Genomic DNA, 23,895 nt, shown 5'->3' with positions numbered 1-23,895 from the left:
ATGTACCTACGCGATGGTTATCGTTGAAAAGATGTTTGGTTAGGATTTTGGAGCAGTGGTACCCTTTGGTTAGTTTGTTCAAGAGTGAAATTGTAAGTAAGGATTCTGAAGTGGAAACTTTGAAGAATTATAAAATTCCAAAACATAATCAAAATGTAGGTGTGTCTATGTCATATCACAAGTCCAAACACTGTGTTAAGATTTCACCACACTCCTCACTTAAAAGAAAAACCCAATCATCAGTTTTACAGAAAACCATTGACACTGTGGACCATGCTTTATCATGTGAGGAACAACTGTTCATGTGTCTGTCATCAAATTTACGTAAATCTTTATGCCTTATGCTTTCAAGTTTTATGCCTGTGTTTGAGAGCCCAAATGTAGCTCTTCAGTCAAGTGCCCCACTTATCCACTTATTGAGGTCAATTTTGGAGGAACTTTTGAAGAATGTGATGGCAATATTTGTGAGACCACTCATTATTAAAAACTCCAACTCTCTTATTGATATAGATTATCACATTCCAGCAAATCAAAAGGATGATTGTGATCTGATGATAGGGAATTCTACATTTGCTTTGGTGACCACTTTGAAGCCTGAGGAAAAGTCTATATTCTTTAAGTCTGTAAGAAAATGTTTCTTACCATCATGTGATTACATGATACACAAATTTCCATTCCAAGATGAAGTTTTAATGCATGCAGAAGTTGCAAATATTTCTATATTTGGCAAAGCATCATTTTCCAGCCTTAGATCTTTCATAAACAGATTTCCTAATAATTCTAACTGGCGAAAGTGAACACTTAGATACAGAAGTTGATATTCTTCACTCTCAGTTCTGTAACTTTCAGCTGGAAGAAACCAACTTAGCAGCAGAGAGAACTGATGTTCAGTGGGTGTTGGTAGGTCAGAAGAAATTGGCTGATGGGGTTCTTCAGTATGATAAACTTGCAAAGGTGATGCTGCCTATTTTGTCAATTCCACATAGTAATGCAGAATGTGAGAGAATTTTTAGCACAGTTACAAAGACCAAAACTCAGTTCAGGTCCATGCTTTCAGAAACATCCTTGGAGAAATTTTTGATTTTAAAATCAGTTCAAAAAGGCAAGTGCTTTGAACAGAAATTTAGTTCAGAGTTTTTGAAGAAGGATAAGTCAGTTAATGGTGTGCTGAATAAGTAACTACCGTAATCAGACAAATTCAGACTGATAAACTATTCAGATTATTTGCTAAGCCTAACATGTACATCCTGTATAAAATTGGTTTACATTTGGGAAAGATGTCTTACAGATATAAGATGCCATGCGAATATGGGTTGCATTATGAAATGAAAACGTGTGATCATTTAACAGTGATTTATTCATGCAAAAACTGTGCTAATGTCAAAACAGAAATCTAATATACGTTAATTTGTTTCCTCGGACCGTAATTTCAAACTGTAGTTCTCTCGAGAGCACTTCATTTGAATGTGTGTGAATCCAAAGAAACCTGCAGAGCTCATCATTCATATTGTTCAGCATGTTGAATGATAAATTATACAGTCCGAAGACTCAGGTATGTCGATTATTTAGTATTTACATGTAAATAATAAAGGAAATGTAACTGAATTGTTACAGTTATTGAATTATTGCAACTTTAATCATCAGGGATGTGTTGTAATTCACAATAGTACAGCGCTACAATTCTCATGATTTTTCACTTCTGAAAGTTGGCATGTCTCCTTTTCCACATAGCCTGCTCACAATCCTGCACCCCATGGGTCATTCCCCTGTCGTTGACACAACTGCAAAACGTGTCCCATACATCCATCTACCACCTCCTACCACAGCCATGTCACAGGAATCTCCAGCGCAATAAAAGACATGGTCACATATGAAAGTAATCAAGTTACATATCAGCTATGATGTAATTACTGTACAGTATTCTAAGTGGACATACAAGTAACCTACTTTCCACTTGTATAAATAGTCAGCACCAAACTGGGGTAAACCACAAATGTGCCCATCCAGCTGGTGGACATGCTGCACACTACAACACTAATAACTTCTATAGCTGCTTCACTACTTGGGCCATCAGGATACTCCCACAAGCTCAGGTTTCTCTGAACTACGCACTTGGGAATTCTCTCTCCTGCATATCCTGTCTCTTGTGATCACTTTGGCCTAAACCTCTGGTAAGTTGTTTCCCATTGGCTCACTTTGACCAATCTCTCTCTCTCTCTCTCTCTCTCTCTCTCTCTCTCTCACACACACACACACACACACACACACACACACACACACACACTCATCCTTCATCTCTGTCTCCCTCATCACCACCATCCTCCCCATCTTTTCCTCCCCTCCCTCTCTCTACCCCTTATATGCTCAACCCTCTGAATTCCTTCCATCTTGTTGGGCAGCTACATAGTCATGTGATGAAATACCTGCCTCACATTACTCTGCTATCCCCTGCTTGCCTTGTGTGTCCTTGCCTGCCTCCCCCCTCCTCCCCACCTCCATCTACCCAGGCTACTACTTTCAATAATCAGCATGCTGCTACTGTGGGTATGTATGTTAAAGTGTCTCATGGTTGTGTGTGTGGATGTGTATAATCTTACTGTAAAAAGAGCAAGGACTTTGTGAAGTCTGATGTTAAGTGCTTTCTGTTAAGTGTTACTGTGTTCCACACACCAGTCCTCTATAGATAAATGGTTGCCTTGCCCATATTTTATGTACTTCTGTATATTTCTTCCACATTGCTGCCTTCCCTTCTTCCATAAGTATTGGCTCCAATGAAGTACAGATTTCATCGTATGAAAAACTAATTTAAATCATAACTGATTTGCAGAGAAAGTTGATATGTAACGGATGTCACTGCACAGTGTTTAAGACATCATGAGCTATATAACCTCCACCTGCTTGTGAACTGTGGGGATACAACAGATTAGATGGGCCTTCAGTGGAAAGAGTGTGTGTCGCTGGTCAGAAAGGCTAAACTCTTATTGTTATTCAAACAAGAAAGATACAACTTTGAGGTTGCTTACAGATTCTTGAAAACAAGAACAACAGAAAGGTGGAATTATTTTTTAAATTTAATATTCAAAAGTTTTCAGTAATGTTAGTGTGTTTTACGAGAGCATAATCAGAGTGAACAAAAAGGTGTGGTAGCGTATTTTTTTGTTGTAATTGAAGCTTAAATACACTTTAGAAGGGACTGCGTGTTCTGCCTGGCCTGTTCTGATTTCAGCCCTTTATGCAGTTTTTAAGTGACAGCTGTAACAACATAAATTGCGCACATCCGAACTTTAACTGGTCTTCAAGCAATTTTTGTTTTTGCAGCTGTCTCTTGGAAGTGACATAAAAGACCAAAATGCAATTGTGCTGGATAAATACTTTTGATAACAGTCCAGGCAGAACATGTCCTTTTTAAAACTAGATACAGTTGTTTCCTGTGCTTGTCTGATAGCACAGTTAAATACAAACAATGGTTACAGTGTGCTGACAGTGGATCTGTGCTTGTATGAAATATCCCCCACATTTGATTGGTTGCTTGGTTGGTTAGTTTCATGTTCCATGGAAATAATCTGTACAGTTAATCATAATTATGTGGAATGTGTTATTTTACATTAACGTTACATATTTGTATGTAAATATGGCTACATGCCAGTCATTGACTGTCTTTTTTAATACAGATGTGTGTTAGTAATTCCTACCACAACATTTTACAGATTACAAAAATGGAAGTTCCTCTAGAATAGGAGTTATCTGATAGAAACTTCAATTGTTTTTCAAATTTAACTTTGCTGCCTATAAGACATTTATATGTGATCAGAAATTGTGTTGGTGTCATTGTTTGCATCCCTTTTTGAGCTGAAGACATTCTTAATATGGAGTAATTAATGTCATTGTTTCTTCTGGTATGGGAATTGTGTACATCATTGTTTCTTTTGAACTGCAGTGGGCTATTTACAACAAACTTTGTGATCAAATAAATACACTATGAAGCAGAAGTCAAAATGTCTACAAGAGCTATCCTAGAATATTACTCCATATGATGTTACTGAATGAAAACATGCAAAATATGTCACCTAACTGATTTGTCTCTCTCCAAGATTTTTGATGATTCTAAGTGCAAATGTGGCTGAACTAAAGTTGTTTTAAGAGTTCCAAAATGTGTATTATCCAGTTTAAATTTTTATCAATATGGAAATCTAAAAATTTTGAACTTTCTACTGTAGTTATTATTTTCTTACCATGTGGTTCACTTATCATTGGCTTTGTGCCTCTAGATATGTAGAACTAAATATCTTGCATCTTTCTGAAATCAAGACTGAGATCATTCACAGAAAACCACTCAGTTATGCTTTTAAGAATATTATTTAGCATTTCTTACATTGTAGTCAGTATGCTTGTTGTGGACAGACAGAAAGTGATGGAGAATCTTCAGTCCACAGGCCCCTAACCCAGCTTGCTGAAACTGAAATATAATGTTCTAACTCTTTAAAAATAATGCAGAGGAATCAGAAACTATGACAGTAAGTAAAAGTTTACTGTTGTTTAACAAAATAGTATATTCTGATGAATGTTCACTTGAACAAGTATTAATTTTGCAAATCATTAAAGTCATTAAACTTTTTTTCAATTGTACCCAGCACTCTACACAGTTCAGAGGTGATTTCTGTACTTAGTTCCAAGTAAATCTCATACAGTTAATTGCTCACCTTAAAAGTGGAGAATAATCTAAGCCATTTGCCATGTGGTTTTCTGTAATATAGCAGGCAGTGCAGTTAACCAAACATTGAAAATGAGACATGGACTTTCCAGTAAATTATTAATCCATGTGTGTTCACTTTAACACATTTGCACTAAATAGGTGTGATATCTCATTCAGTCAATAAACAATCATGTCAGTCATCATTAATGCCATCTGAGGCTAAGCAGACAAAGTCGGGACAGAATCACAGTACATTCTGTAGCAGGGCATAACATGTCATGTATTATTGACGACAATCAAATCATGTCTCAAGTGAAGACACCTCTTGGTACAGATGATAAACAGAACACCTGCCATTAGATAGTTTTCAGCACCAATAGCAGTTCCTATTTAGCACCTTTTTGACCACATAATTGTTTATATCATTGTTAGCTGAAGATTGACAACATTCTCCATTTTTGATGAGTAAATCTGTGCTCTATTTATGTTCTATAAAAATCTCAGCTCAGTAACTTTAACTTCCAGAATTTTTCAAACAGAACCAATGGTAGACAGTGATCTCTGAACTACAGTATCACTCTTTTCTTTTTTGTAGATTTGTTAAATTCCACTATCATTGTGAATATTGGTACAGCTTCTTTGCTACATATCTTCACTGCATTTTAGCTTTGTAACTTAATTGCAAAGATTAGTTAATCTAAGTTGTTTTTTATAATTTTTGATGTGAAAATTGGCTTTTACCCAATAAGTCAGAAAGTAAAGAAAGAAGCTTCATGAAAACTTCTGCCATATGTTTTTTTACATAAAATTACTCCTTAATCCAGTAGCACAACTTTTTTATTATTACATGCTTTTGAAATTTTGTAAAAAGCTGATTTTTGAGACAACTAATCAGCAGATTATACTGTGACTCGGAACATTTGACATCGGCATATACACAATCTGGCCAAGTCTTGTAACAATATTTAAACATTTAATTTTGCATTGGGTTATTGCACAACTCTTTATTCGCTGTGCTTGGCATGCATCAGGCATTGCTGGCCTGACCTTAACAGAATCCCAGGGGGTAATCCATCTCTCACTTGACACCACCAACATGCAGACACGGTGCTGGGTTCTCCACAGTAGGAAACTAAAAATTCCAGCCTCTGCTTTTTTTTTAATTGAATGCTTGTAAAATTCAATGAGTTGATATATAAGTGCCATTCTCAGTTGAGAAGCTCTTCAGGAATGAACCCCCCCACCAACCAAACTTGTTCTTGGAGTTTCAACGAAGTTTGGAGTTTCAACAAAGTTTACAATTTGCAACAATGTCCCTAGAACTGATTGTGGCCCTTTGGTCTGAGTTGAGTGGAGGAACTAAACCAGAGACTTTGAAGGTTCTGTGACAAGTTAGGCTGTGACTTCCTAGACTTGTGCTATAGGGTTGAGACCTGTAGGTTCTCACTAAATAGGTTAGTTGTGCACTACACATCAGAGATATCGCATCAGGTATCTGACTGTGTGTGTGTGTGGGGGGGGGGGGGGGAAGGGATGGGGGGGCAGCCCACAAGGCACCAACCAAACTTGTTCTTGGAGTTTCAACGAAGTTTGGAGTTTCAACAAAGTTTACAATTTGCAACAATGTCCCTAGAACTGATTGTGGCCCTTTGGTCTGAGTTGAGTGGTGGAACTAAATCAGAGACTTTGAAGGTTCTGTGACAAGTTAGGCTGTGACTTCCTAGACTTGTGCTATAGGGTTGAGACCTGTAGGTTCTCACTAAATAGGTCAGTTGTGCACTACACATCAGAGATATCACATCAGGTATCTGACTGTGTGGTGGGGGGGGGGAGGGAGGGGGGCCACAAGGGTTTTTTAGATTAGGCAACTCTCCATCCATTCCAGATAACTATAGCTGTAGGAAACCCAGAAGTATCAATGTAAGATGCAACGAAATGCCTCCCACAAGTGAGTTTTAAAATGCTAATGGTACACTGTCGAAGCATTCACAACAAAGTGCCAGAGTTTGAAGCACCCATGAAAAGCAGTGATGCTCACATAATACTAGGTACAGAAACCTGGTTGAAACATGAAATTGATACCAGTGAGATTTTTGGGGAATATTTAAGTGTAAATTGAAAGGATAGGCAAATTGTAAATGGAGGTGGTGTATTAGTTGCAGTAGACAAGAAACTCAAATCCACCAAGATAGAAATTGTCACTGCATGTGAAACTGTTTGCGCTAGACTCTGTGTCAGGGGTTAGGCATAAAATGACAATTGGATTCTTCCATCACCCATGAGTGTCATCTCCTGATGTAACCAAAAACTTTAGAGTAAACATCAGTTCACTTGTACGTTTATTTCCCAATTATATTGTAACCATTGGTGGTGATGTTAATCATCTGACAATTAATTGGGAAAATTATAGTTTTGTTAGTGATGGGCATGATAAGACATCCTATGGAATTTTGCTAAATGCGTTCTCTGGAAACTACATAGAACTGATACCTATGAACCCCATTTGTAATGGAAATATGAGGGTTGGAACTTTAATAGTGGCAACTATTTATTTACTGCTCGTACAAAATAGATACGTGTTTCAAAGTTTTACTGACCTTCAAAGTAGTCACAGCATCTGTTCAAATGGCTCTGAGCACAATGGGACTTAACATCTGAGGTCATCAGTCCCCTCACCAGCATTGTGTATAATCCGTTGCCAGTGATGTGGAAGTCATAGGATACTCTTTAGCAGTGCCAGTTACGCTGACATTTCAAGTGGCGCGGTCTATTGCCCAACAAATCTGTAGCAGTTCTGAAGTGAATACCGTGAAGTGTTTCCTTCAGTTTAGAAATCAAGTTGAACTCACAAGAGCTTAACTCAGGGAGTGCAGTAGGTGGTGTAGCACTTAGCAGCCCCATCAGTCAAACAAATCAGTAACAGCTTGCACTGTACATGCTTGAGCATTGTCCTGCAAAATGATGGTCAGGTCCTGGAGAAAGTATTATCACTTCTGTCTGTATGCTGTTCATTTTTGAACACAACCTATGACCAGCTAAGTATGTTGTCTTGGATAGATAGTTGTTGTCAGATGTAGAAGTAACTTCAAGTGTTCCCCAGAGATGTGTGTTAATGCCCTTGCTGTTCATGTTGTAAAATAATGACCTTGCACAGACAATATTAATAGTAAAATTATGCTTTTCGCAGATGATGATGTTATCTATCTATCTGAAAGAAGATGCATAAATATTTCAGTCAAATCATGATAAGACTTCAAATATTGTGCAGAGACTGGAAATTTGCTCTAAATCTCAGAAATGTAAAATTGTGCACTTCACAAAATGAAAAAAAAAAAACATAGTATCCTAAAGCTATGAAATCAGTGACTCACTGTTGGAATTGGCCAACTCCTACAAATGCGTTAGTGTAACACTTTGTAGGGATATGAAATGCAATGATCACGTACTGTTAGTCGTAGCTAAAGTAGGTGGTAGACTATGGTTTGTTAGTAGAATACTGGGGAAGTGCAATCAGTCTAGAAAGGAGATTGCTTAAAAATTACTCATGTGACCAGTTCTAGAATATTGCTCCAGTGTGTGGGACCGATACCAGATAGGACTAACAGGGGATGTTGAACATACACAGAGAAGGGTAGCACAACTGGTCACAGGTTTGTTTAATCCATGAGAGTGTCACAGAGATTCTGAAGGAACTGAACTGGAAGGCCCTTGAATATAGGCATAAACTTCCCCTGGAAAGTCTGTTAACAAAGTTTCAAGAACTGGCTTTAAATGATTACTCCAGTAATATACTACAACCTCCTATGTATTGCTCACATAGGGACCATGAGGACAAAACTTAGAATAATTACTGCATGCACAGAGGCATTCTTCACATGCTCCATATGTGAATGGAGCAAGCAGAAACCCTAATAACTGGTACAATAGGATAAACCCTTTGCCATGCACCTCACGGTGTTTGCAGAGTATAGATGTAGATGTAATGAGGTTAATATTCTGCTCAGCTGGGATATTATTGTAGAATACTTCACCTTAAAAATTTTGGAAAATTATGGACATAGTGAAATGGGTTGGTAGTTATTGATATCACTTCTATCATCTTTCTTATAGTAGTGTTTGACAGTGATTTGAGTCTCTCTGGAAAAATGCTCTGCATTAGTGATGGCACTTATTATATGGCAGTATGTCTTCAGTACTCTGTTGGAAACACTATCAAATCCAGGTGAGGTTTTATATACAGCTCAATTTTACAAGGAGAACTGAATGAGACAAACATATGATTGTATTTTATGAGAGTTTACTTTTCAGTATACTACCCTGGATTTTCTCTTGAACTGATTGTTACTGTATTACCTATTACATTTTATAAATGATCATTAAACGTATCTACTACCAGTGACTCATCATTTATAGCCCTTCCATTTAAGTTGTTGTGTTGTCTACTGTGGGAGTCAGAACAGAGACAAACAAGGAAGGAGAGAAGTTGCGGTGGCCAGGGGCAGGAATCCAGAAACATCTGTACAAATTCTAATTAACAGTAAACTTCATAAAACAAAACTTGACTTATGCTTCTTGTACCCTCTACATACTAGTACTTTACTCTTGATTACTACTCGCAGAATGCAGGCTAAGTAACAGCAATCACTGGGTGCTGAGCTCTGTCTTTGTGCAGGTGTGGCGCTGCCTGCTCATTCCATTGGTGTGTGGGTCAGTGCTTTCTCAATGCTGTTTCTTGTTGTTGCACTGGTCGATGTGCAGTCAGTGTTTTAGAACTGCACGTAAGTCATTAGTGATGTCCTGTTCTGTTGCCAGTCATCCTGTCTCTCATTTTACTACATTCCATACAGTCTTAAGTCTGTTGCCAGAATTATTGATTTGGTGTAATGTGCATATTCCTTGATCTTCAATAATTTTTCTTAGTTATTTTTAGCAGTTTCTTTAATGTGCATCTACTGCAGACTCTTTGTCTTTCCCAACAGATAAATTTCCTTTACCTTGTCACAAGTTACTTTAATCCCTATAGTGAGCCATGTCTTTGTATACAGCTGATATCCTTTTTGTTTAGCATCCTTTTTTTGCTTCTGATATGAATTTATAATGAAATAGATTAAATGTTTGCTAGCATTTGGTTCAGTATAAATTTCATCCAAGGTCATTTCTCACACACTACTCTTAAAAACATTTGTCCTGGAGTTAAGAATATTACTAAACGGATAGATTGCTACACACCATAAAAGATAACACATTGAGTTGCAGACAGGCATGAAGAAAAGACTGTTCCACATTGAGCTTTTGGCCAAATTGTTCTTTAGAAAAGAAAATATACACACACACACACACTCACACATGTGACCACTATCTCCGACTGCTCCAGCCAGAATGGAATTGTTGCAATGAACGAAAGCAATAGTCTGGAGTGGGATGTGAAAGGAGAGATAGCAGGGTACAGATGCAGGGAAGTGCTGACTGGAAGAGCATGCACGGCTTGATACCAGCAGCACAAGGCTGCCAGGTGTAGTGGTGTAGTGTCAGAAAACTGTGGGAAAGGGAGGGGGGATGGGAGTTGGAAAGGAGAGGAGCAGAGATGGGGAGAGACCAGTGGGTACCTTGGCAGAGGGTAGTGCACAGTAGGGTAAGAGGTGGTGAATTGGGAGGAGGTGACAGGACAGAGGGGATAGTAATTGTTGGGTGGAATGTGTGAGGAAAGTAGGTTGCCATAGGTTGAGACTGGGATAATTTTGGCAGCAGAGAATGTGTTTTAAGTATAACTCCCATCTGTACAGTTCTGAAAAGCTTTTATGGAGGGGAGAGTTCATATGGCCCAGGTTGAGAAGCGACCTTTGAAAGAAATGCACATTATGTTCAATTACACATTGTGCCACAGGATGGTCCACTTTTCTCTTGGCAACAGTTTGGCAGTTGCCGTTCGTCCTGTTGGACATTTGGTTGGTAGTAACGCCAATTTAAAAAGCTGTGTAATGATTGCAGTAGGTATGATATGACATGGTTGCTTTCCCAGGCGGCAGAGGGATCGTCCCTGTGGAAGACTCAAGTGCATGACCTGCCCAATCCACCCACCCAGCACTTCCTATACCAATCCTATCAGAGGCTTATCCTACTCCATCAGAGACCACACCACTTTTGAGAGCAGCAATGTCATGTACCAGTTGGCCTGTACAGCTTTTTATATTGATATGACTATGCACAAGCTGTCCACCTGGGTGAAACATCACTGCCAAACTGTGGTCAAGAGCAAAATGGACCACCCTGTGGCAAAACATGCAGCCAAACTTAATATGCATGATTTCAGTGCTTGTTACACAACACGGGCCATCTGGATCCTCCCCTCCACCACCAACTTTTCTGAACTGTGCTGATGGGAGTTATCCTAACTTTAATCTATGGCCCCCCAGGGTTTCGTAGTTCTTTCGTGAGTTTGTGCATGGGACACACAGGACCCTGAAACATTGTAGTCCATTCTTCCTTCCTGGCCTGCATTCCCCTGCCCCCCACACCCCTCCCATCCCTCCCCTCCATATCCTCACTCCTTCCCCTCTGTGCCCTCCTCCTTCCTCTCTCTTGGTGTTTTTATGTATGTCAACCTGGCTATCCACCTGTTTTCCTGAATTTCTTCCAGTTTTTGTTCCCATTGTCTTTTCGTTTCCATTCTTTCATTTTGGCAGTTTTTGTCCCCCTTTGGGGTTTGACTTTCACTTCTAAATTTTCCCCCTATTTACCCTCTTCCTTACCTGCCATAGTCCCCCCCCCCCCTTCTGCCCTTCTCAGTTACCAGCACATTAGCATGGGGATGTTATGTAACCATCTGGATGAGGCCCCTTGACAATATAGGGATCACATTTCTGATAGTTGAGCTGTTGCCTCCCCATGTGTGCCTAGGAGTGGTTGCTTGTGTGGTCCATATGGATGTTGTTAGTACATGGATTCCATTTTGTGCCACATTCTAAGCAATTGCCATCAGGGTCCACCTGGACTCTGTGGTCATGGTTTTCAGTCTGTATCTCCCTCCTGACAGGCCACCTACACCCACTGCCCTAACTGCTGTCCTTCGGCAATTACCCCATCCGTTCTCCTCCTGTGAGTTTTAATCCCCATCACCCTTTGTGGAGCAGTGCTTTTTATTCTAGTCATGGGCTCCTCATTGACCAGTTTCTTGTGGATCAATACTTGTGCCCTCATAATGATGGTTCCCCTACTCATTTTAGTGCCACATATGGCTTTCTCTGCCATTGATCTTTTGCTCACTCCTCTCCCCTTCTTCCTTCTGTACACTAGTTGCCACATGATGACCTCTGCAACAGTGACCACTTCCCCTTGATTCTTTCATTCCCTTTCCACCTCCTGATGGCCAAGTTGCCCCACTGTACTTTCCATTATGCGTATTCGCCTATATATACCTCCCAGGTCTTGTTTATACCATCTTTGTCAGATTGTATTGATAAAGTCATTTGTGATATATCTGATAAGATAATTCGTTGTGCCAACGTTGTTGCTGCCTACTTGATGGGCCCTGTTCACTGCTGACCAGTTCCATGGTGTACCACGGCCATTACCACCATTGTCCACAATCATTGTCATGCCTTGCAGTGTATTAAGCAGTGCTCATCCTCTGTTGGTCTTATTACCATTAAACATCTTCATGTCAAAGCTCATTACTTAATGAAACAAAGCAAGAGGGTGTGCTGGGAATGCTTTGTCACTTCCCTATGTTCTTCTGTCCTTTCATCACAGGTGTGGGCTACACTCCACACCCTTTGAGGTTGTCAATGACCATCTTCTGTTCTGTGTCTTGCCCTTCCATGTAACCTTGGTATGGATCCATCAGTTCTCGCAGAACACTTTATAACGCAGTTTGTGACAGCATTAGCCTCATATCCAGCTGCCTTCCTCATCTGGCAACAGTGAGCTGAAGCTTCCCACTCATGTTTTACCCCTAGTCATGTGGAATCCTACAATGAATCTTTTACTGAATGGAACTACTTCTGGCCCCCTCTTCTTCCCACAACTCAGCCCCTGGTCTTGATTCCATCCATAACCAATTGCTTGTACATCTCAGTCCTCTACAACAAGTCCTCTACAACAACAGTATCTCCTCCAAGTGTTTCATTGTATTTGGCTCTGAGGCATTTTCCCCTCACAATGGAGAGACAGTATTGTGGTTCCTGCCCTTAAAGGGACCACACCATAGTTCAGGCCTAAAAAAATCGATTTTTGGTTTTCACCATATTTAGATAGATTGAGGTTTTATTTAAGTACTCTGAAAAGGATTTTGCGAAAAACATTTTTTTCAAGCATTTAAAGAGCATTTTCCTACCACGTGTGTTTATGTGCTGTGCCCACTTTTCTGTCACCCACTTTTCTGCATATATTTTACATCTTTATATCCCCTACATTGCATATTAGGTTCTCCCCCCCCCCCCCCCCCCAAGTGTGTTGGCTATTCTTAGAATGCAACAGTCGGTATTCTTTTGTTTCTACTGTTTGTAAACAACATGCTTTCAAACACGCGGTTAGTTTTGTTTAAGTGTGATTGCAAGTAGTTGTTATACTTACGTTTACAGTGCTTGTTTACATATCTTTTTTCGTGTTTATTGAAAATGATGAAATGTAAAGGCATTTTCAAGAAACGACAATTTAAAGGAAACATGTTTAGAAAGTTTTCTGTACAAGAGGTTATGTCACCTGGCAACAATGTTTCTAATTGTAATTCTTCAACAAGTGCATCATCAAAGAAGCTCTCATCATTTCAAGAGAGTTACAACGAATTTACTGTAAGTGACAATGGATGCAGTAACATTATTATAAATTTGAGAGTATTATCAGATGTAATTTCTAAATTTGTACAATGTAGACAGTGTGGTGAGTCACAGAGTGTGAAAATTTGTGAGTGTGCCAGTGGGAGAAAAGGCCTAGCAATTGGTTTGGATTTAATTTTCACTAAATGCTCAGCTGTGATTTCATTTATGAGTTCTTCAAAACCAGATGCAAGTAGCCCTTATGAAATCAATACTAGATTAGTTTATGCCATACAATCCATTGGCAAGGGCATGGCTGCAGGGAGAACATTTTGTTCAGTGATCAACAACCAAATAAATTTGAAAAACTGGCTGCAATATTAGAGAAAGCTGTATGTGAGGTCAGTGAGGAAAGCATGAAACTGGCTGTTAGGGAAGTAGTGGAAAAAAAACGATTGGTGTTCAGATATTGCAGTTGCACTTGATGGAAGTTGGCAGAAAAGAGGACATACTTCCAAATATTGCAAATGTTGTAAAGTCAATGAACATAAAGAAAACAATTGTGTGGCTAATTTCAGAGGAACATGTGGTGGTATGGAAGTTCATGAAGTACAACGAATATTTCATCGCTCAGTAGAAACAAGATACATACGATGCACTAAATATTTGGGCAATGGTGACAGCAAGGCATACAACAATGTGGTGAACTCTAAGCCACATGGAGATGCCATTATTAGCAAAATAGAATATGTAGGCCATGTTCAAAAATGTTTGGGAACAAGGCTGAGAAAACTAACTGTTGATATGAGAGGAAAAAAAAATTAGAAGATAGAAAATTGTTGAAGACAGGGTTGGTTAACTAAAACTGAAATAGAAAACTTGCAGGTATACTATGAGCAGGCAATTAGGGGAAATAAAGAAAATCTGGAGGCAATGAAGAGAGATGTTTGGGCCATATTCCTCCATAAGTCCTCTACTGATGATAAGCCATGTCACTGATAGTGTCCATCAGGAGAAAATTCATGGTGCAAATACAATAGGGCTCAGGCAACTGGAGAATCTTATTCTCACCAGCATGTTCTTCCTGCTGCTGTTATTACAGCAATTAAACCTATTTTCAGAGACTTGGCTCATCCTGACCTTCTAAGGAAGTGTCTGCATGGGCAGACACAGAACCCAAATGAATGTTTAAACAGCATAATTTGGAACTGCCTTCCTAAAACTGTATTTGTAGGCATGCATACAATGAAAGTAGGAGTTCATGATGCTGTTATTACATTCAGTTGTGGTAATATTGGAAAGTGTTCAGTACTGAAAAAGCTGGGAATTAATCCTGGTGAAAATATGATCACTGGGCGGCAACATTGCGATAAAATGAGGATAGCCAATGCAGACAGGTCTGCATCTAATATGGCCAAGAAAGCAAGACAAACATTCAGGAAGGTGAAAAAGAAGCTGAAAGACCTGCTAGAGGCCAAAGAAGGGCCATCATATGCAGCATGACAGTTTTAATTAAATGTAAGTAACAAATTTCAAAAGTTTTTTCTCTGAAGCCAATTTCCCACAAACTAAAATTTTCAGTACATATGCCCCATTATATCAGAAACTATCATAGATAAACGAATGAATTTTTCAGAGACTCTGCATAACATAAAAAGCCACCTCTGGTACTACATTCATTAATATTCCCCCATTAGGAAGTCCACAAAAAATATTTTCTGCAGAAAAAACTTAATATTTTTTTAATAAATTTAAAAAAAGTATTTCTTAAAAACTATAAAGTGGATAAAGTATATTTAATACTGTTGACTATTAGCATCATGTAACATAATGTAAAAATATTAAGGTCCTGCATCAATTAGTTTTTTTCAGAAATGGGTCAAATACTTGTCTAAATTAACATGGGTTAGAGATTCAGGGTGTGGACCCCTTACGCATGGCAAGGATCTATCATTCCTTCATAGTTACCAGCCCATTAGTCTGACCAATGTCCCTTGCAAGTTACTTACATGGATGGCAGCTTGTTGGCTCAGTTAGGTCCTCAGATCTTGGGACCTTTTGTCTCCTTACCAGTGTGACTTTTGAGGTGGGAGGGAGGGGGCGAGGGTCAGTCAGCTTTGATTGGAAACTGCATTTTAGCAGGCCTTTCCTTAGCACTGTCACATTGTCGCATTTTTCTATGATCTTCGTAAGCCATATGATCAGCTTTTTTTGGGTCATCACACTACTTATGCTCCTCAAGTGTGGTCTGCAGGCCCTCCCAATTTTTAATCACCAGTTCGTGTCCCACCAATTGTTCAAAGTTTGGGTGGGCTCTAATCTTAATTCTCCACAAACCAAGGAGAATGATGTTGCACTGGGTTCCATATTAAGTGTCCTTTTTCTCATCATTGTTAATACACTTGTCACCTCCACCAGACTGTTGGTCGCCCCTGCGCTGTACCTGGGTGATTTCTGCATTTGGGCTAGCTCCCACTTGGTGGTCTCTGCAGAACAACAGCTCCAGAGTGCAATCCAGCACACTTCCACATGGACATTCCATACTGTTTTCGATTCTCTCCCCTTAAGTCAAGGGCGGTGCATTTCTGTCACTGTACTATGGTCCATCCTGATCCGGATCTCTACCTTGATGCTCACTGCCTGTTTGTGGGCCCCTAGTTCTGTTTCATGGGTCTTCTCTTTGAGAAAAATCATACTTGGTTTCCTCATATCCGCTTTCTGAAGGTTGGCAGTTTTTGTAAACTCAATTTCCTTCCCTTCCATGGGGCAAAGATCATTTGACCCTTGACTATCTTTATCAGGCATTAGTTCTGTCTCATCTCAACTGTAGTTGTCAAGTTTATGAATCAGGTGCTCCTTCCATGCTGCTCCATTTGAGCCCAATTCACCATCGTGATATCCGTTTAGCCACTGGTGCCTTTTGCTCTAGCCCTGTTGATGGTCTTCTCATTGGTGCTGAGATCCTTCTGCTTTCGGTTTAGCAATTCCAGCGCCTGGTTCCCTATGCCATCACTATCCTTTCTTCCCCTGTTCACCCCCTACTATTATATACTTTTCATGGCTTCAGGATGTTGCCTGCTTGCTGCCCGCCCTCAGGTGGGTTTACCAGTGGGCTTTGCCTCACTTCTCTCCATTGCGATTTCAATGTCCCCTCCTTGCGCTGTTCCCCATGTTCTCTCCAACCCCCCCCCCCTCTTGGTTAGTTCTTCAGCCCCAGATTTGGATGGATCTCTCTGTGGTCCGAAAGCCTCCATTGCTCCAGTGGTGTTCCATTGTTTGTTCTACCTGCTCTTATGGGAGATGGGATAGGCCTTCATGTCTTCTGTGGGCATGGAACCGTATCTTGCCTGTCAAGGGCGAGGTGTTTACTGCAGAATCAGTGGCTGTCTATCGGGCAGCTACTGTATTAAACAGTGCTCTCTCACCTGAGTTATGTACGGACTCAATAAGTAGCCTTCAGGCTATCGCTTGGTGTTTCTCCCATCACCCTTTGGTTTCTGCCATCCATGACCTTCTCGCAAACCTTGGTGTTGTGACCTGTTTGGTTGTTTTCCTTTGGGTTCCCAACTATTTGGGTATCCCAGGTAATGAACTTGCTGATCAATTGGCTGGGGAGGGGTGGAGGGGGGAAGCAGCCACCTACTCACCATTCTCCATGACCTCTTGGGGGCAGATTTATAGCTTTATGTCGAATCCCATTTTGCTCAATAGTGAGCTGGGCCGACTCTGGGGGTCAGGGAGGAGGGGGGGGGGGGGTAGGAGAGGGGGTGGCTATCTACCTGTCTAAAAAACATCGTACAGTCAAGAGTACTCCCATCACATAGTGTTCTTCTCTCCACCTCTCCCAGGGGGAATCTACCTTTGTGTGCTGTCTTCATATTGGTCATACTGGATTGACCCATGGTTTTTTTTACTTTGCAATGAACCACCCACCCCCCTTTGTAGCTGCTAGGCCCCCTTACTGTGACCCATATTTTGCTGGGCTGTCCCCACGTTTTGGCTCTTCACACTAAATATGCCCTCCAACCTTACTTGTCCTGGGTGTTATGGGACGATCTGCACATGGTTAGATCTGTCATCGGTGTTCTTCACAGAGGTGGTTTGTCATCCAGATTTAAGTCCTTGAATTTCTCTCTGGAGCTGGAATCCTTCAGCTTTGGCTATGGGGGCCTTGGCCTTATCTCCACACCAGGTGGGTTCTGCCCCCCTTTTTTCTTATGTTTTGTGTGGTCTTTTATGCCATTTTGTTTCCTCTTTTCATTTGTCTTTCCCCCTGGTATGTCTCCATTATGTTATCATCATGGTATGGTGTAGTGATCAGGAAGGGTTGGTGACAGTGTTGATGTGCCATTACATGTGGTGTTTCAGAGGCGCCCCTGCTCTTACTGCCCTCCATCCTCCAGTTTTTTCCTCTTCCTGTTGGTTTGATGTTCCTTTTACCTCTTGATTTGCCAATTTTCTTTCTCCTTGCCTGGACTGTGCTGTTTTTGTTGTTCCATCCACAAATCATAGGACCATTGCCCCCTCTATTTGGCCCTCTCCCCCAAAAAACCAACCAACCAACCAGCCATCGACCTACGGTACATTACTGTCCCCATGCACTCCACCCAACAGCTTCCACCACCTCTGTCCTGTCACCTCCTTCCAAATCATGTCTACTCATCCTCACTGTGCTCTGCTCTTTGCTAACCCACCCACCTGTCTTTGCCCCTTCTCTGCATTTCCATTTTTCCACTCCCCCTTCATGTCCTCACCCCCTCCTCTCTCACAGCCTCCTGACACTACACCTTGCAGCCTTGTCTTGCTGCTACAAACGCCCTGCACACTTCACCAGGAATCGCTCTTCTCTTCCCCTCTCCTGTACCCTGCTGTTCCCCTCCTTCCCCATCCCACTCCAGATTGCTACTTTTGTTCAATGTAACAGTTGCATTTTGGCTGGAGTGGCCAGAGATAGTTGTGTGTGCAAGATGTGCTTGCTTCTGTGAGTGAGTGTGTGTGTGTGTGTGTGTGTGTGTGTGTGTGTGTGTGTGTGTGTGTGTGTGTGTGTGTTTCCTTTCTGAAGAAGAGTTTGGCCAAACCTCAGCATGTAAAGCATGTAACAATCTTGTCATTGTGCTTGTTTGTAACTCAACATGTCATGTTCATGGTGATTAGCAATCTATCCTTTTCATAATATTTTTGATATTCCAATCTGGACTTTGCATTGTTTGGTTTTACCCAATGGCTTTTCTTCCATCCCACAATACTGTGATGTTTTCCTTTGTTACTGTTCTCTAAAACATTACTCTACACAGTGTCTGTCCTTTCTCTTCTGTGTTTTTTCATTGCCTTTCAAATTGCACATGCTCTGAAGACAGAGCTACACTGTATCAGTGACGTCATCCACAGACAACCCACCTACATGACCTCATGGATTGCTGGTGTGGCACATCATACTCAAAATTCTTCCTCCAATTATTATAATTATTCCTATTGATCCCATTTCCTCCCTCATCCTTGCATATTTTTGTGTGTTATTTTTGATAGATACCTGTACCACATGAACTTGTGAAGCTTGATCTAATCAACCCCCCCCCCCCTCGCTCTCTCTCTCTATATTGCACCACACACATACTCCTGTTCCATCCTTTTTCTCATGTGTTTGCACGTTTTATTCATAGACGTACATAACCATGAATTTTTACGTATTTGTGCATATTTTTACGTATTTGTGCCTATTTTGGGTGTCTACATATTTTTACATGTCTTTTTTTATGCTGCTCCCCTCACAACCACTTAAAACCTCTTTATTTTCCCATTTGCTCCATCATTCCTGTTTCCTAAGTGCTATGCTTGCCACAGTGAACCTCTGCTCCATCTTTGTACACCAGCTCAGAAAAATATCCCTTTCCCTGGCTAAAACTCAGTCCCACTGCCTGTTCCTCTCTCTTGTACCATAAAATCCAGCAATCAACCACACAGCTATCTTCATTCCTTCAACCAGTGTCCCAAAATGAACTGAGGGTGCCTTCTGGATCTAATAGACAGTCTTCATTGACATAGACAGGAACAATGATTTATATCCTGCTGCTTGCCAAGGTGTCCACAGCTTGACCACAGCTCATCCTCCTTGTGGTATTTGGGGGTGCCACAGAGCCACTGTTATCTGCACTAGCTTGCCTCCATGAGCCATGTGATACAAGCACGTCTTCCCAGTGTTCCTCTACTGAATGATCGTATTGGATGCCACCCAGCAAGTTGCCAGTGAGTGTGGGAATGTGCGAGTTCTTGTTCCAGTTTGAAAGTTTGACATCAGTGTTCACCAAGAGCAATCCATCAGAATGCAGTGCTTGCCAGTTAGAGCCAAGATGTCGATAGTGTAGCAGATTTGGACTTTGCTCATGGCAGTGTTTCCTTACTGTGACACATTGTCTCTACTGAGACTATACCTTCAAGGACTGTTTTGAGTAGCCCAATTTCTCATCAGACCTGGGTGGTCTTTCAGTCACATTCATTCAGAATGTTCAGTTGCTGTTCAGGCCCTAATGGTAATGTGTAATCTCTTGTGTTAGTAATAAAGTTCTTAGTTACCTGGGCACATCTCTCTTCTTATAGCATGCATCACCCACACAATATACATAATAAAACACACCAGCAAGTGACTTAGGTGCCAAACCTCAGGAATCTCTTGTGACGCCAGACATACCATTGGTGCCATAATTGTTGCCACAGACACCAGTTAACTGCAGCAGTTCAAAGCCTGGTGGCTGTTCCACATACATCTGGCATTTGCCATGCACAAAATTATCATTATCCCAATGTGTATTTCACCACCAGATAGAACTTATCAGGCACATGAAAGCTTCTGAAACACTGACAAGTATGTGGACTAAAAGTAAAGGCTTTACAAAAGGAAAGTACTTGTAACAGCTGTAAGTCACACTGCTGACACTCATTGCTATATAAAATGGCCATTGCAAATAAGTTTTGTGCTGTAGCTAGCCTGTGTGAATCAGCCAGGGTCAAGGTAAAACTTGCAATTTACATATGTGAGCCCAGCTTTCCCAATGTAAACAGTTAATAAAATTGAAAAGAAAACTCAAATGCACATTGACAAAAGCTAGGAAGTTTTTGCTTCCTACTGGATATATGTAATGGAACAAATAAAATCCTTTCTATGAAGAAGTTGCTGCAGCTGCTAATTCTGGTAAAAATGCTATGCCTTAGGGCACACACAGTGAGACCCAATAAAAGCTTTCGTTTGCTGATAATGTCATTAGATGTTTCAGTCATACAACACAGAAAGTAAATTGATTACAGGGCAGAAGTTGGAAGGATAAGTTTGTGAATTTCAGTTAGGTAGATGCAGAATAAGTGTACAAATGGAATAATGATTCAAAGAAAAAGTTGTCATCGAAAGAAATAACATGTGATGTAATGAGGAGATAAATGCTCAAAACTTTTTTTTCTGTGGCTTACTTTGTCAGTCACAAGAAGTTAGTTGTACCAAGAGTGTGAATGCCATTTTCACCGTTTGACTGCAGCAAAATTGGGCAATAAAGTCATACCATACTTCATATAAAGCCTGTAGTCACTGGATTTGGCTCTGGGACCATTTCCTGGAGAAAAATTTCTCTTTAGTTCTCAGTTTGTACACAGGTAACCATTGACTTCTAGATAGCTTTTATATAAAGTGTCTTGTGTGACAATGTAGATTAGTGCAACAATTGTCATTTATTGTCAGTATGGATTTAATGTGAATTCATACTTTGTATAATTTCAGGTGAATCCATTTCATTGTAAATAAAGCTGTCCTAATTGAGCATACCACACCATAAATAATTTTATGTTTTGTACCAAAATTAAATACCTTTGAAATAATTCAAATCTCTTTTTAACAAAGTAGCCAAAGTAACAAGTCTTTCTGGCAAATGGAAGGAATTTCGAGTTCAGAACAATAAAATCTATTGTAACTGCAATCCAGCTGCAGCCTGCTAAGAAGGAAATATTTTCTGTTTTGATTTAATGGAGAGCCCGTCTCACTTGATAAGCTTTCCGAGAAAATGAGGTTTTGACCTACAATTAAAATTATTTTGTGATTGATATTTCAGGGAGTCATGTAATAGAGGCCAGCCACTACTCAGGTTGAGATCTTTCTCAGGTGCCATGTGTCAGTTGTTTTGCTTGTTTTGAAAGGGCATGCAATGCCTTGTGAAACATAGCTGGATGCATGGTGGCAACAATGCCCCCATCACTGCAACCTGTCAATTGCGGGCTGGTAGCGATACCCTCATCACTTCAATCTGTCAATCGCAAATTAACTTTAACTGTAGTATAGTTCCAAACATTCAGATGGGATGACCATATATTCTTGTTGATTATGGATAATAAGTTAATATAAATAGGTATTTAATTTTTGAGCCACTTAATAGAGAAGTGTACTCATACATTTTAAAGGAGTAATTTTATGTTTCAGTTTCCTGAAGATCCATTAAAATTTGAGAAGCTTGATTTCAATATGAATGAAGGTCCAGAACTTAATTTTCATCTGGATGCCTCTGAACACAATGTAAGTTTTCACATCTACCTTGAATTATATATGAAGTGCAATAACTGTACCTTAAAGTGTAATGTTAAATAATCATTGAACATTAACCACTATAACCTATAGCATCAGTAATTTATCAGACTGTTTGTAGAATTTCAGGTGACTTAAGTTATTTTGTTGTATTATGTGTTAGCTGTTATGGATAGTATTCGAATAAAGCTTGAAATGAATATAACATTGAGCATTTTCATGTTTTCTTGGTGCAATGACTGCTCCATCAAATTTTGGGCATGTGGCTGTATTATAAATTCTTTTTCCTTTTCCATTCTGGTCATGTATCATTCAACCATTTTCAAAATGAGCCAGGTGACTGACATTACAGCACATGCTCCATTCTTTTAAACTCAGACCAAGACACTGTGCATGCAGCAACAAATACACATGTGCCAGAGACAATGATCAGCAGCAAAGAAGTACACATGTGACTGAATTAGATCTGTGGCTATGTGCTCAATTCTTGCTGGGAAGTTTATGTATCACTGTGAACTGCACTGTGGTGACATGTTTGCAAGTTTATTAAAGAAAGTGCCAGATTCTATGATTTATCCAAACTGAAACTGCCATCTCTATTAATAAAATTTCTCATCAAATGTATTTCAACTTATTCTTTCACCAGCAAGTACCACATAGATGAAGATGCCACAAGAATTTTGACATTTTCATAAAACATAGAGTGAGGGGTAACAATATAGTGATCTGCCACAGCTGAGTTACTGGGTCGTAAGAGCCAAGTGTACCTATAGTGCTCAATGTGTCTTTCATAAACAGTGAAAGTCTCCTGTGCGATGTATGAAAGGCTACACTCTCAGGGGATCTTGAAAACCCATGTTCCAGAGCATCAGATAATCTTTAATGAAATGCAAGAGTGCGGCTGCATTCAGTAGAACACGAAAAATTACTTTTAATCTGGGTTCGATGAGGTTCCGTCTTATTTCTGAAAGTATGTTTCCCACCTATGGCAGAAAAGGCATGGATTTAGATATTTCTGCATCTTCTTCTGTGCCCCCTATGTCCACTTTTTGCTTCATTCATTGTGCATTACTTAGAAAATACTTATTGACTTCAAAAAGTCTGTTACAGGGTTTGTATAAAAAGTATTGAAACTGAATTTTTCTGATGTGACTGCACTTTGCAGTGCACATTCGCCCGGGTGGATTAGTGGTTGGGGATGTCTGGCCAAAAAAGTGCAGTGTGCCTGTCACCTGCAGGCTCTTGTCTCGGCAGCATCATGCATTGAGAGGACACGTTGCAAAGTCATTGGTTGTGGCGCAACATGCAGCAAATGCTTGAGCAATGTTATGCCATCAAGTTCTGTGTGAAACTAGGAAAATCGGGTATGGAAACATTAGATATGTGTCGGCAAGCCTACGGCAGTGGTTGTCTGTCAGAAGTCCAGGTTTTCAGGTGGGTGAAGAGCTTTAAAGAGGGCCAGATAGTGTTGAAGACGAGGACCACTCTGGATGCCCCTCAGCCAGCAAAACTGACAAAAACATTGACTGTGTGCACGTTGTATTGAACACTGATCATCAGGTGAGTGTCGGGATGACAGCAAATGATCTCAGACTTGATAAAATGACAGTGCACAACACCACCACCAAAGAATTGTCTATGAGGAAGATCTGCGCCAAGATGGTCCTGAAGATTTTATCAGATGTTCGAAAGCATGTGTGGACACCTGCCAAGACAATCTCCAGAGCCTTGAAGCTGATCCGAAATTTTTAGATAACATTATCACCAGAGACAAAACCTGGGTGTTTCAGTATGACCCGGAGACAAAGCACATGAGTGTCGAATGGCACACCGTAACATCCTCACGTCCAAAAAAAGGCTTACATGAGCAGATCAAAACTGAAAGCCATCCT

The 23,895-nt window shown here is 40.3% G+C and overlaps 1 protein-coding gene across 7 annotated transcripts in view; it reads left to right on the top strand.

The window, feature by feature from the left end:
- LOC126213167 (zinc finger protein 708-like) overlaps positions 1–23,895 on the top strand; it is a 151,007-nt gene that overhangs the window by 25,805 nt on the left and 101,307 nt on the right. For 6 of the 7 annotated variants that reach the window (XM_049940789.1, XM_049940793.1, XM_049940792.1 and 3 more), the window contains one exon: positions 21,902–21,994. In XM_049940789.1, coding sequence (XP_049796746.1) covers positions 21,902–21,994 — 93 coding nt within the window. Of the gene's footprint in view, positions 1–4,399; positions 4,515–21,901; positions 21,995–23,895 lie in introns of those variants that run through there. The other variant, XM_049940794.1, reaches the window with a different exon arrangement.

This window comes from Schistocerca nitens, chromosome 11, assembly GCF_023898315.1.
Source record: "Schistocerca nitens isolate TAMUIC-IGC-003100 chromosome 11, iqSchNite1.1, whole genome shotgun sequence".
In the NCBI taxonomy this organism is placed as follows: domain Eukaryota; kingdom Metazoa; phylum Arthropoda; class Insecta; order Orthoptera; family Acrididae; genus Schistocerca; species Schistocerca nitens.
The sequence above is the reverse complement of the archived record's forward strand: the minus strand, read 5'-3'. Positions and strand labels throughout refer to the sequence as shown.